At 41.2% G+C, this 14,207-nt stretch overlaps 1 protein-coding gene across 4 annotated transcripts in view; it reads right to left on the reverse strand.

Annotated features, from left to right (window-relative positions):
* Blo (bloated) overlaps positions 1-14,207 on the reverse strand; it is a 140,281-nt gene that overhangs the window by 84,157 nt on the left and 41,917 nt on the right. For all 4 annotated transcript variants that reach the window (XM_070305875.1, XM_070305873.1, XM_070305874.1 and 1 more), the window contains exon 3: positions 5,067-8,629. In XM_070305875.1, the coding sequence (XP_070161976.1) occupies positions 5,067-8,629 (3,563 nt within the window). The remainder of the gene's footprint in view (positions 1-5,066; positions 8,630-14,207) is intronic.

Consider the following 14,207-nt stretch of genomic DNA (forward strand, 5'->3'; position numbering starts at 1 on the left):
TGTGTGTGTGTGCGTGCGCAGGTGAGAAATTACATGGAGGATTATATGTCAAAATTAATATTTTATCTGAAATAATATTATTAATATATTATATCCATAATATTGTAAATAATATTATTTATATATTATATAATTATAATAATTATAAATAATATTGTTTATATATTATAGTATATCATTTATAATATGTAATAAAAGAAAATCAAAAATTCTATACCTATGAAATATTAGAAATATATAATAAATAATGTAATTTTTTTAATCTTATTCTCCTAGTCATCAAAGTCTAGATTGTTGAGATATATAATTGAAGAACAAATATAAATATAAATGTATATGTATATTTGAAGTAATTTTCTCGTTCTATATATATATATATATATTTTGATGGAAATAACAATGTTACATATTTTCGAAACGAACCGAGAGCTTACATCGCAAAGTTATATAGCCGTGATAAAATTGGCCAATAAGATCTTGGAACTTTCACGTTTGAAAAATGATACTTAGCGCCTTATAATTTCGTGACATGCAAATTGCGCAACCGAGTCTCGAGTCCCGCCGCGTGAGAAAACCAAGTCTCCGACGAGAACACCGGGCAGACACCTTCGTCGGTGCACGCGGTGCGGTTTGTTTGCTCCCAGTCGTGTAACTCGTTGGGCGAGAGGAGAGAATGAAGGGTAAGGATGATGAGGTGAAGGGAGGGTAGGGGGTACGGTGTTTTCGTACCTTCGACGATCGGCCGTGTTGGACGTCGTACGAACAGCGGGGGAAGAGGCAAATCGGTTTCGTCGTGTCCCAGGGCGACGTGGTCGCGATTAATGATAAAGTGCGAAAGCGCCGGAATGATTAACGGAGGCGGAATGACAGAAAATGGAACGCGGCCGAATGCATGCCGAAGGAGATAATGGCACATGGTTGCGAATTGGATTCAACAAATAGATCGTCCGATGAGATAAATTGCCTGATAACGAGCCTAGTCTGGGTACACATTCTAGTCACAAGACGATCGTTAGTCTACGACAATTTCTTCAAATACGGTTTTATATATTTATATTTATATTTCTTTCTCGACTATGTATCTCAACAATCTAGACTTCGATGATTACAAAAATAAGAGTACAAAATTTATTACGTTTATTCTTATTTTAATTGTTATATTTACTTTATTATATTCATAAAAATATTTCCTAACAATAAGTATAGAATTTTTTATTTTATTTTATTTTATTTTTTTTTCATTTTGCGCAAGTCTGTGAAGTGCATAAAATTCGAGATGCCGTCTCACAATTAGTTCAATTCACTCGCGACGTACAAACACCTGTCACACGCGTGTAACACGTGTTGTGTAACGACTTCGCCGTGAGATCGGTTCTATGGACGTGTTTCACGCTCGCCTTTTTCTTTACCAGTCGTATATCTTCTTTTTAGAGTTGGCAGCTTTCGGTCCAACAACCGACGACACGCTGTGGTCCATTAATCTCTCATCGATGGAACTAAAAATGATCGCATCTACAAGAGCTATTCAACCCTTATTCCCGCAGCATGTATCAATCTCCGGCGAATTATTCTATCGTCCGGGCCAATTCTTTTGTGCGAAATCTTAAAATATGTCTCTACTATTTTTCGCCCCCTCCCCGGAAACCGGTTAGTTAAATATAAAGACTTTCTTAAAAAATGGATCAAAAACAAATAATTGTGGCTGCGAATGAGATGGAAATTATGATATCGGATTAATGTTAACAAAGAGTTGAGGAAAAATTAGCGATTTATAATCGAGAATTTGCAAATGATTGATGAAATAGAGTGTCATGGTGCTTGATTCTTTTTCGAGTTTTACACACGGCGACAAATATATTTCGCTCGAGTAATCGCGAATTTCGAGAGTCATAATCGCAACGAGCGGCTCTCACGATTCTCGTTGTTGAAAACACTCGTCGTGCGCGAACGAGCGAATAATTTCGTCTCCCTTCGCCACGCCGGCAGGCAATACAATACATATATATATATATACACACACATACTATATCGTTATTTACGGCGTACTCATCTAATTAGATAATGGCGTCGATATTTTATATTTGTGCGTTTGCACGACGCACGTTACCCGGCCGACAGCCGACAGCAATCGCGACCTTCGCCGCAAATCGTTTACGGCTATAACGCGCAGTAAATCGACTTGGATGAGGCAGAGACGCGTGTTAATAACGTGTGCTCGCGCGTAATCGAGTTAGGAGCTCACTCAAGGGAAATTAGAGCCGGGAGCACTCGGTCGGGATCGACCTCGAACAGAGACAACAGCAGTAATTGGAATATTAAATGACCGAGTAATCAGAGCGTGATCAGGCGCTATTACTTGCACACATCCGCGTCAAGTGTACCCATCCTACACGATTGGAAAATTTGTTTTCTTATTAAAAAATATGTCGGGTTAAAATTTTTCTATTTGATATTTAACACTTTTATGTGTTAATTTAATATATTGCTGTTGCGTTAATTGAAATCAAATGTTAAATTGTTAAAGCAATTTTTAAAAAAGTGTAAAAATAATACAATGTGCACATATTTTTAACTTTACACGATAGATATACATATTCCGTATTATTAGTTACATTAGACAAGATTTATCTGGTAAAATTTATGGGGAAAAAAAAAATGATTTTATTCTACGATAGACATAAGACTGATTACAGATCAATAATATTTTTTTCAATTTTATCATTAAAAATATGTTGATTTTATAAACAAATTTATTTCAAATTACTATAAAGCTTGCATTAATTTTGAAATGTTGAAACACGAACGTAGTATTAGTGTCATTCAACATATCCACGTTATATTAAATTAACAAACAAATTTGTGTGGACCGTTTGGGGCATGCGATATACGTTGAATTTAAGTGAAATTTTCCAGCCGCGTACCATCTTGTATACCGTGTGTATTCTATTTATCGTCGCGAAATTGAATACCTGGCGGGCTGAGCTGTTTGACGAGTTGCGCAATCGAGGAATAACGATCGTTCCGAGATTTACCGCGTGGAAAAATCTCCTCGGGCTAAGGAGGGAATTATCTATCATTCGCGCTCGCGCGCGCGGAACTTGGACTTATTTCCCAAGAGAGGAGGCACTGGGCTTTCATGTCGATGATCGCTCGCGGACGCTGTATCATTACTCTTCATACGGGACCCCGGCGACGTCCGACAGCGAAAGCTCCGTTACGGGGTAACGTCTATCCCGCTTAACTTTGCGAGATCGACGAAGCCTATCGTGCGCCTTAGTACAGGATTCCCGAGCCTAACAATAACATTCGTAACTGTCCACTGGTAAATGAATCAAACCAATTGTCAGATATAATCTTATGCGAAAAATGAGTCGACTTTTCGAGTATATAAATCTCATAGTAGATGAATAATTAATATTAATATTAATATTTTCTCAGTTTTTATTTTTTTTTTTTTTAATTTTTTTTCAATTTTCCCCCCTTTCTCTAATTCTTTATTAAAATTTTAAATATATATATAATCTATCTATTTATCTATATTAATAATAACCTGAATTTTTTTTTCTTTCAACATTAAAGTATTTCAATTTCATTTTATTGTATATAATCAAAATTTGCTGTACTTATCACCACATTTTAATCATTTATCAAGTTATCGTGTGTGTCGACAGGTGCAAAAAAATTAGATAATTATATATTTATATCGTATCATATTTTTGTATGGAAAGTCATGCGGACTGAAGTTAAAAATAAAATGTCATCACGTGTCGCAAATTACCCCGATTCAACGTGCGTGTCAGAGTCTATCTATGGATATCGCGGGGTCGAGTGTAGCATTACCTTGTCGCGGCTTGTGTATGCGTATATGTGCGTTTGCATGATAGATATTCCGAAAAGGATATGTTTCTACGGGGGCGTGGGCGGCGGCGTAATCCTACCGCGTGGTCACCCGTTAAAGTCGCGACTATGATGGTTAAAGGCCGACTAAGGTGTACAGTTAGACATGACGCAATTGCAATGGCAGTCGGCGACGGCTTGGGACCCAATTACCCGCTTACTTCCGGTTCGCGATGCGTATACCGAACATCGGGGAGCGCGAGAAAATTATTCGACGTCCGATCGCGGAAGCAGAACCGCACGCGGGAACGGTCTCTCTCTCTCTTTCTCTTTTTCTTTATCTCGCCTTTAATCCGCGACAATCGCATAAATACGACGCGAGCGGAACAAGAATCTCTCTCGTAACGCCCTGTGACTCTCGCGCACCGCGGTCATCCTGATTAATATCACGCGAGCCTTATCTCCTCTTTTTACTCAGACTAACGGAGATGATGTTCGAAACGTAATCACTTGCTCTCGCGCGTGATCATTTTGAAATATTATCGTGTACGTTGCTCTTGCCGCGAGAACGGCAGCGAGAACTTGGAAAATCCCGGAAATGCGATGTTCGATATATATATAGCTTGAACTGATCGAGTTTATGATCTAAGTATTTAGATATTTTCCTTCTCTAAAAGACGTTGTTACTTGTCTCGTAAAATTGAATATAAACATTGTTTCGTTATAAGAAGAATTTAAAAAAATTATTAAAATTAATATATAATTTTGAATTATTAAAGTAATTTTACAAACATTAAAAAATAGATTAGAAATTTATGAGATAATTTATAAACAGATATTACATATATATCTTTTTTCAACTTTGATGATTTTTACGATTTTGTTACAATTTTAGTGTTTACGATATTTCTTAATACGTTAATATGAATTATATAAATGTATCGAATATATAAAAAATATCTTTTTAGAAACTTTTCTCGCCAATTAATCGTTAATCATTTACCGCTGCACTTTTTTACGCGAGAACTTCCGGTATATCGCTCTTTTTTTTTTTTCATCCACATGCGATTCCATCGACCTCGCTTAACGTCCGATTCATTGACCCAGATAACCGAGATGCCAAAATCAATCAATCATCGGCCATCATCGTTGATGTTATCTCGGTGTGTTCGACCGCGGCTTTAAACCGACGCGCGGGAGAAGAAAAAAAAAAAAAGAGACTCTCTTACCTGATCGATGTCGCTGCCCAAATCCCGCGCGCTCTTGGCACTTCTCAGCTGATCGCCGCGATACTCTCGATACCTCATCGTCACCTCGTCGTCGGTGAAGGCGCCGCTGCTGCCGCTCCTCGCATTCTTCTTGTCCTTCTCCTCCTTTGCCTTCTTTTCCTTCTTGCTGAACAGCTGCTTGACCTTGCTCATAGTGCCGCTCTTCTTCGCCACCTTCTTCTCGTACTTTTTGTCGGCGGCGCCGGTGGGCGGCTTTGCGGTGACCAGTGATGGTTTCGCGCCCGACGAGCCGTTTCCGTACTTGTCGTACTTGCGTCGATCAAAAGTAGGCGTCAGATTCATGTTGCGATCCGTATGCCGTCGTTCGTGCTTGATGAACTGCCGGCTGACGAAGCCCTCGTCCTCGGACTCGAGTTGCTCGCGCCTATCCGCCTCCTGCGAGTCCCTCCTGTAATCGTTCTCGATCCCGGAATCGGCCAGTCGATCCTTGCGATCCGGATCGCTCAGCCGATGACGCGCTTCCTGCCTCGCATGCCTCGATTTGCCCTCGTGATAAGTCCTGGGTGGTCTGGTCGGACTCTCGTCGAAGGTCTCCAATCGACTGACCGAGGACACCTTCCCTCGAGGATCATCGGAATCGTCAAAGTAATCGAGCCGATTGCGCGATCGTCTGAGCGGTTTCTTCGGATCATCATCCAGGTTGCCGCGGTGCTCCTTTCTCAGAGTGCGCGACGTCTCATCGTAACGCGTCTCGCAGCGAATCGAGTCCCTGGCGGTAGTGTCCGAGTCATATCGGCTGGAATTGTAGCCACCGCGATCAGTGCGTATCCGCGGCGGCGAGCTGTCGTAATCGTCGTGAATCGGACGTTCGCCACCGCTCGTGTATCTCTGCGTGGTGCGCGTCTCTTTGTAAAACTTGGACTCCAGCTGGCTGCTGGTCATGTGCGAGATGTCGGTGTCATAGTCGTCGTTTGGGCCCTCGCGCAAACTATCCAGGTGACCACGTTTCGCGAACGGCGATCTCGTCCCGCGTCCATTCATCGTCGGGCTGTCCGGCAACGCGGTCGGTCGTCTCGCGTTCGCGTATCCCGCGTGGCTGGTCAGATTCTCGTGCGATCTCGTGGTGTACTCGCTCCTGAGCGCCCGCACCCTGGCGTTCTCCCCGGCGACCTCGTCTAACCGTTGCGTCGACTTGCTCATGCCGCGGATCGACTCGAACGGCTTCTTCTTCGGCAGCACGCGTCCGATCGGCCGGTTCTCGCGATCCAGGAAATCGTCGCTCTTCGAGAATTTGCGTTCGTTCAGTTTCTTGGCGATGATCGGCGACGATAGCTCGTTCCCTCGCGACTCGCTGCGAAAGTGATTCGTTGTCGCATCAGCGTTCTCGGGTAGATAATGCAACGGCTTGTAGGAGCTGCCACCGTTCCTAATGCCCTGGAATCTCTCCTCCGGGCTGCTTCGATTACGATCGCTGAGGAAGGGGAAATCATTGGCGTAACCCTCGTGCGTGCGCGTCTCCACGATGTACTTGTCGCCGTATTTGTCCGTTCTGGTCTCTACGGTATAGCCGTCCTTCGGTTTCGGGTCGAGGTAGCCGTTCGTCGGGATCTTATTAGTGATCTTCTTCTCGTAACCGTAAACCTTGCCGTTATCCTCGTGTATCTCCTTCTCGAAGATGTATTTCTCGCCATTGCTATTGGTACGCTTCTCCGTGATGTACGTGTCCATGTATCGTTTCGGTGACGCGATACGATTCGGCGTGACTGGCGACGGCACGATCGGTTTGTCGATTATCTCATGCTCGCTCGATTTCTTCACTGGCACGTTGGCGCTGTTCTTGGCAGCGAACATCTCGTCGGCTAGCAACCTGGACTTGATCCTGGACTCCAATAGATCCCGACGCGCGCTCAATTCAGACGTCTTGGGTGAGATCCCGCTTTCGTTCTGTCTCGATGATAGCTCGCCGCTGTCCCTTCGCTTAGAATCCATGCCGTCGGCCCTGCCGCGGCCGGAAGTGTCTACGAATACGGTCGACGTGTATTTGTCAGGCTTGTCGTAGAGACGTCTGTCGATATCGTCGAACTCGTAACGCTTCGTGACCTCGTTCGTTCTAGAGATAAAGTCCTTCGAGCTGTCCAAATGTTTACCAAAGAGGCCAGCGTTCTTACGATCCTCCTCATATCTCGACTCGAAGGCGTTAATCTCATTGTTGCGACGCAGATCGCTACTGTACGAGTACTCGGTTCTGCGGTACTCCTTCTCCGCGGGACTATTCTCACGCGAGGAGTCCTTCCTCTCGAGACCGAGACCCTCGTCGCTGTCGGAATGACTTCGTTGAGCCTTTTTCTTGTCCGGCTGTACCTGCGCGTAGATGACATTGGTCTGCGACGGTGGCGACGGGCTGCAAGATTCATTCGGTCTCGTGTAGGAGAACGGCCGGTTGTTGTTGTGGCTGAATCCTGGCGACGGTGACATCATCGTCCTGGTCAGCTGCGGTGGCGGCGAACGATCGTTGGACAATCGGTGGATCATTTTATGAATGGTAGATTCTTGCCGATTACGTTGCTGAAGATCGTAGCGGCTGCTATGTAGCGTACTATCCGCGCCCGCTTTATCAACTTCGTCTTCCCCGCGCTTGCGTTCCTTCAGAGGTGAGGGAGTACGGCTAGTATCCGCGATTTCCCTCTTCTCTTCGTCGTCCCTGCCCTCGACAAATATGCGATGCTCGATTATCTTGGCTTCTCGGCTAGGCGATCTATGCGCGAGCTCGTCGACGCACGTTTCGATCGTCGTTTTTTCCTCGGTCGTCTCTCTCGTCTCGGGGTATCGCGTCGATATCACGTCGTCGACATCGATAGCCGGACTCGCTTGCTCCTCTCTTCCCTTCTTCGGCTTCTTCGCCTTCGGTCGATTATTGTTCTCCCGGTCCGCGCACGTCCAAGTGTCAAAGTGAAACGGTTGCTGATCAACGTGCTGCGGCGACGCCTCGATTATCGGTGACAGCTGCTTCTTCACCCGCTGGCTGACGGTACTAAGGTGCGAGCCCTCGCTCTCGCTGCCGCTCCGCTTGCGCTGCGTGCCCAGGTTACGGTTCCAGGTGCCGGCGTCGCTCGCGCTCCGGCCAACCGGCTGCCGCCGTCTTTCCAATTTGGGTGAGGAGAAGCGCGCGAGCGGTCTCTTCAGCTTCCTCGCGCCGGCATCGCTGACGCTTCTCTCTAGCAGCGGCTTCTTTTTGGCCCGCGGGGTGCCGAGGTCCGCGGCACTCGCGGTCGTGGCGCTGCCGCCGATCTCCTCGCTGCCGCGGCGGGGCCTTACATCGATCGGCAGCTCCGGGCGTTTCTTGTTACGACGCGCCGGGAGGGTGCTGAAGCGACCGGGCAGATTGCGCCGGTTGTCGCGCGCCACGCAGTGAAGACTGCCCGCTTGTTGCAGGACCAGAGCCGCTTCCTGTGCGAGATCTTCCTTGCTCCTCGCGGTGATGTTCTCCTTGCGAATCGGGGTGGCGATCAACCTACCTTCTCCATCGCTCACGAGAGCCGCGGTTACGCGCGGTGCACCACGTCCTGCAACACGCATTGTAAGCGATGGCCTTTAGTCTCGCGCCTCTATACAGTTGGAAAATTTAGCTTAAATTTAATATATATCACATGTCCATGTAAATTTTTCTGTCAATTTAATATAATATCGATATGTTAAATGATGACTAATATTATGTTAACATTTCAACATAAAATGAATGCCAATTTCATAGTAACTTGAAATCAATTTGTCAATGTTAAATTAACACTGAATACGTTAAATATTTAACACAAAAATTTTAATCGTCACATTCTTTAACAAGAAAACAAATTTTTCAACTGTGTAATTATTATTTGAACGATATTACACAATTAAGTAATCCGAGTGAAATGAGTTGTGTACTATTCTTTGTACATCTTTCTTTTCGCTGGATCGATAAAATGAGACTCTATGCATTTCAAGCTTAATTTATTTAAAAATATTATTTGGTCAATTATTTTTGTGCGTATAACGCCATTCATTTATAAAGTGAAGAAATGCTACAAGTTATGAAAAAAAAAAAAAAAAAGAAAAAGAAGACGGATTTTAGAATGATCTCTCTGCAAATTCAAGTGTTTTAATGCGACGCCGACTTGGATTTCCGATAGATACAATATAATAAGCAAAGATTGATCATTCTACATAATTACTGTGCTCGTGCCAAGATAACCAAATTCGATAATACTTTTCTACCGTTTCTTCTCGAGTAGAAGACAAATCCGGTCTCAAACTTCTAGCATTTCGTAAACCTATTGACGTGATTAAAAAATGCAAATGAGATAGCATATATAACGAGATAAAGAATTAATGTAAATGGATGAAGCCAAACATTGGTAGTTTCGACATAGTTGACTAATAAATCGATTCTACGTATATAAAAATCGGGTGTCAACAATTCCTGAATTTTAAATGAAATTATGAAAAAGATATGGTGTTGTTATTAGCTCGACAGTTGGCGGCTTCGATAAATTAATGAATTATGTCACGACGATTTATGTTAAGCCAGCGAGGGCATGATCGTTAGATGTTAATCGAGTTTAACTAAGCGTCTGGTAGAAGCGGCTGGCTCACATTAGAAGCTAGAATCCGAGGCGTAAGAAATTGCTACTTTGGCTGAATTGGGACCGCCATTAATTCGCCGCATCGTCCGATTCGCGATCGATATAATGCTTATAATTAACACTGTCATATTTAAAAATGGGTCGTTTAATCAACAGCTCGTTAACGGCTGGGTCGGCTCCTTCGAGATTGCTACGTGCTAATTCGAAAGATAACTAAAATTCCTCTCTTTTTTCCCTTTTAAGCGATAATCGTGGGTAACATAGAGAGATAAAGGACCTATAGTAATGACGGTTGAACAAGATTGTTATTTCAAATTAAAAAAAAAAAAAAAAAAAAAAAAAAAAAAAAAAAAAAAAAAAAAAAAAAGTATAGCGAACGTAGCAGTAAATAATTTTCGACAATGAAAAGATCAAATAAAAAACCGAGGAATAAAAATAAAATCAATTAATCTTATTGCACTTTAACTTATTTAATTCTTCCAGCGCCATTATATTTAATATCTAAAAAGTTCCATGCGTACGTATATCTATTCCTTTTTATATTTAAAGATTTTACGAGCTATAAAAGTGAACATATTTCTTTTTTACGCTGGATCTTTCAGTTGAACTATAGGATTAAGATTCTGACAAAAGATGAAAGCTTCCCTACGTATGTGAATTTAATTTAAAAGTAAAATATATCTTCGCACCGAGTTATACACTCTTGAAAGCAAATTCATCGCTTTATATTCCTCCATGTAAAACATCCTCCGACATTAATTAGGTCTCCCACGAAATTTTCACTGCAGATAAAATCAGCCTACGCACATACGATCTATTATTTTTATTCGCGCGCGGACGGTTTATCTTACATAAGGAGAAAGCATCGCGACCATGGATGTCTTCCCACGCCGGACGAGCTTGAATCTCATTCGTGCCTTAGGCGGTAGAAGGCTAATCGACATTAGACGAAAATTGATTCATTATCGATCCCGTCGCGTGCATCGTCATCCTTGTCGTCGTCGTTGCATAGAGTTGCGTTAATTCCTTTAGTTGCGAATACATTTAACAACTTACTTCGCCGTTGCATTCGCACCAAATAATGTCTAGACGCAGTTGTAAATGCATATTAATTAATTATAGCAACCGCAAGTATTGCGAAAATACTATAAATGCCAAACATTTTAGTTCATCTTAAATCTTCTTTAATTCTAAAAAAATAATTCCGAAATGAACCAAAACATTTGCTTTTTTGTTTTGTATCTTTGACGATATTTGCAGCGTTACTAATTAATTACGCATCAATACAAATTCGTCTCATTATTCGTTTTTTTTTCGTCTGGCGTTTTGTGAAGAGATATACTATTTCCAGAAAATTGCATCTCTCTCTCTCTCTCTCTCTCTCTCTTTCCCTCGTGGGAACTCATCACCAATCGTCGTTTAAAACGCCGTCATACGAAAGTGCTTTTACGACGTCGGTCGCTCGGTTTCCACAAACACGCAATTAACAGCCTCTCGCGAAGCTTTGTCTCTTAAAGGTTTGTCCTGTCTAACGGGCTTCTTAGCGTTTAGCTAAATTATACTGCTTTCGGGGAAACATCATCTCAAGGAAGGAAAGGAGAGAGGCTTAGAACGCGATTTCCTCGTGACCAGTCCGGTCGGACGTGTCCACTGAATTCTATACATACTCGAACGTGCTCTCCCATACTATACTTCTCGTATAAAAAAAAGTCAGAAGAGGCAGAGAAAGAGAGAAAATATTCTAAGTAGTAGCTGTCTTTTTTAAGCGTAAACGCATGAAAGCTTCGTACAAGCTCTCTGTCGAAAGTTTAGTATTCGTTATAATTAATAAGGATATTATTCTCCGTGTAAAATGTGAGGGGGAACTTTGTTACACAGTTGGAAAATTCGGCCTCAAATTTAAACATATATCGCATGTCCCAAATGGTCTATACAAATTTTTCTGATAATTTAACATAATATGGATATGTTAAATGGTGACACTATTATTATGTTAATATTTCAAAATAAATTTAAAAACTTTATAGTAGTTTTGAAATAAATTTTCTTTAAAATCAACATATTTTTAATGATAAAATTAATTTGAACAAAATTATTGACAGTCCGTAGTCACTTTCACTCCTATGGTAGAATAAAATTGAAATTTTTTTTCTGTAAATTTTAACAGATAAATCCTGTCACTAATAATACAGAACGTAATATCTTCTGTGTAAAATTAAAAATATGCGCATTTTTACACTTCTTTTTCAGTTGTTTTAATAATTTAGCATTTAAATTCAATTAGAACACCAGCAATATGTTAAATTAGCACATGAATGTTAATTTAACACATGAGCGTTAAATATTTAATGCAAAAATACAAAAATTTTAATCGGCATATCTTTTAACAAGAAAACATAAATTTTCCTATTGTGTACTAAAATGTATATCGAAGGAGACAACGCTATCCTTTAGCGGGGCAATTTTCCCTCAGCTGACGCTGAAGCTTGTTGCACGCCTAGAGTTCGTTGGTCGTGTTCCCTACTACTAGTTGTAAATCGTAAACTAAGACGACAAACTTTGCGTCGTTTACGAGATTCAGTGGCGCGAACCCTGCGCGACTGTCACGCGCGGGAATGTAATCTCTTGAGATATCGTTGGATTTAATTGCGTCGCGCGGGCATTACACGACAAGCTCGCGAGCGAAGGACACGTGCGTTTCCAGCTCGCGGGGCTTCCGTCGTGCAGCCATCGTGTTCCCGTATATAAGCGGACGTATCTTCCGCGGATCGAGATTAATAAGGCGTATAGCTCACAGGCTGATACCGCGGAATGCGAGTTAAAACGGACAGAAGAGAGCGGTGATTTTCCGATCTCGAACAAGACACGAAGGTTCGATCCTGCTCTCTCCTGAAGACTAATTATCGTTCGAATGTATGCGGCAGAAATATTTTGCGAATGTATAAACGCAAACATACTTGCGGTTTTAGCGCGAAAAAACGAGAGAGAGATAGAGAGAGAGAAGGTGCTTTAAAATGTAGCGAGAATTGATGCGTTTAGATAACTGATCTTGTCTGAAGGCTTGTACGATTGATTCCACCTTGTATTTAACGACTTACCCTTTTCAATTCTTAATACAATCTTAACTTTATCATAATTTAATAAAAAAATATATATATATTGCTATAAAATTAAATTTTATAAATGTGCGTTCAAATCTTGGAAAAAAAAAAACGCGTAAATTAAAAAAAATTAAGAAAAGTAGTATTAAAAGTTCTCGCAATATTTAAAGAGTTAGAAAGAAATATTCGTAAAATAACATTTTAAAAAGTATCTCTAGAAAATTTGAATTGTGAATAAGAGTCAAGTAAAACCATTCGTTATATATAGACTCGCAATTGCTGTCTAGATGAGAAATAGATGTTGAGAAAAACATGAAAACCACTACGAGATGAATCCAAGCACTGATATATGGGCACATATCTCCGTGATTATACCCAAATGCTTTCAATTATGGACTTGTAAATTTGCCGTAATATCAGCTTATTATTTACCGGTTCAACAGATTGTTTATGTTTCCGTGTATGGTTATCCCGTGGGATGCGCGTTTCTGTCTGCAACACTCAGCGTAGCTAATGTCATTTAATGCAATACCACGAGCGAGCGTTAACGAGATGTAATCATTGTGCTCGACTGACCGATTGATATTCAGGCGCGTCGTAAAATCGATTTAATTATCGCGACATTAGCGCCAAGATCTTGCACTAGGGGCACGTTACACGTACGTTCGATGAATTCATGATGGAGAACGCGCATGAGACATATCATTACGACAGTATCGCGTTGTTAGCCATCGTTCAAGTTCCCGCCACGCGTGCAGGACATTCCGATCGTCAGATCATCAAATCATGGAGCGCCGTTTAATTTGTTGGTTTTTTCAAATCGTCGAGATTATCAAGTTTTCAAGTTCTCGAAACCTTGAAGATTGTTAAAATCAATTATTTTTCCAAATCCACAGAATTGCAAAAGCTTAAATCGCGTAGAGTTTAAAATCTTCAGTTTCTCTTTGAGAGAGAACTTCAAGCTTTCAATTCTTTAAACTCCCAGCTTTTCAACGAGATTTTATCAGATCTTTTAAATTTCTTTTAGATTCTCTGAATTGAACTATTTAAAATTCTTAGATAATTAAAAATTCTCAGATTTTCAGAACTTCAGATCTTTCAATTACTAATTTCTAATTTTTAAAACGATTAGATACATCCTAAATTCTTAGACTTTCAAATTTTAGGGTCAACATACTCAGGGTTACCATACTCTCGAAATAATTTCTTCCTCTTGTAAATTAATATATTCAACGAATTATCCTTTGATACATTTTTTTCCTTCATAGTTACATATTCTTGTGCAAATTAAAACGCTAATTAATAGCTTGTACGTTAATCGTGCCTTTAATTTCTTCACAGGAAAAGAAATGCTACACTCGAGAAAGTCGCGTTTGGCATTTTTCCTATCTAAAATCAATTCAACAGTAAATTATTCATAC

Source organism: Polyergus mexicanus, unplaced genomic scaffold, assembly GCF_030449975.1.
Source record: "Polyergus mexicanus isolate NDT 795.1 unplaced genomic scaffold, iyPolMexi1.0 SCAF_13, whole genome shotgun sequence".
NCBI lineage: Eukaryota > Metazoa > Arthropoda > Insecta > Hymenoptera > Formicidae > Polyergus > Polyergus mexicanus.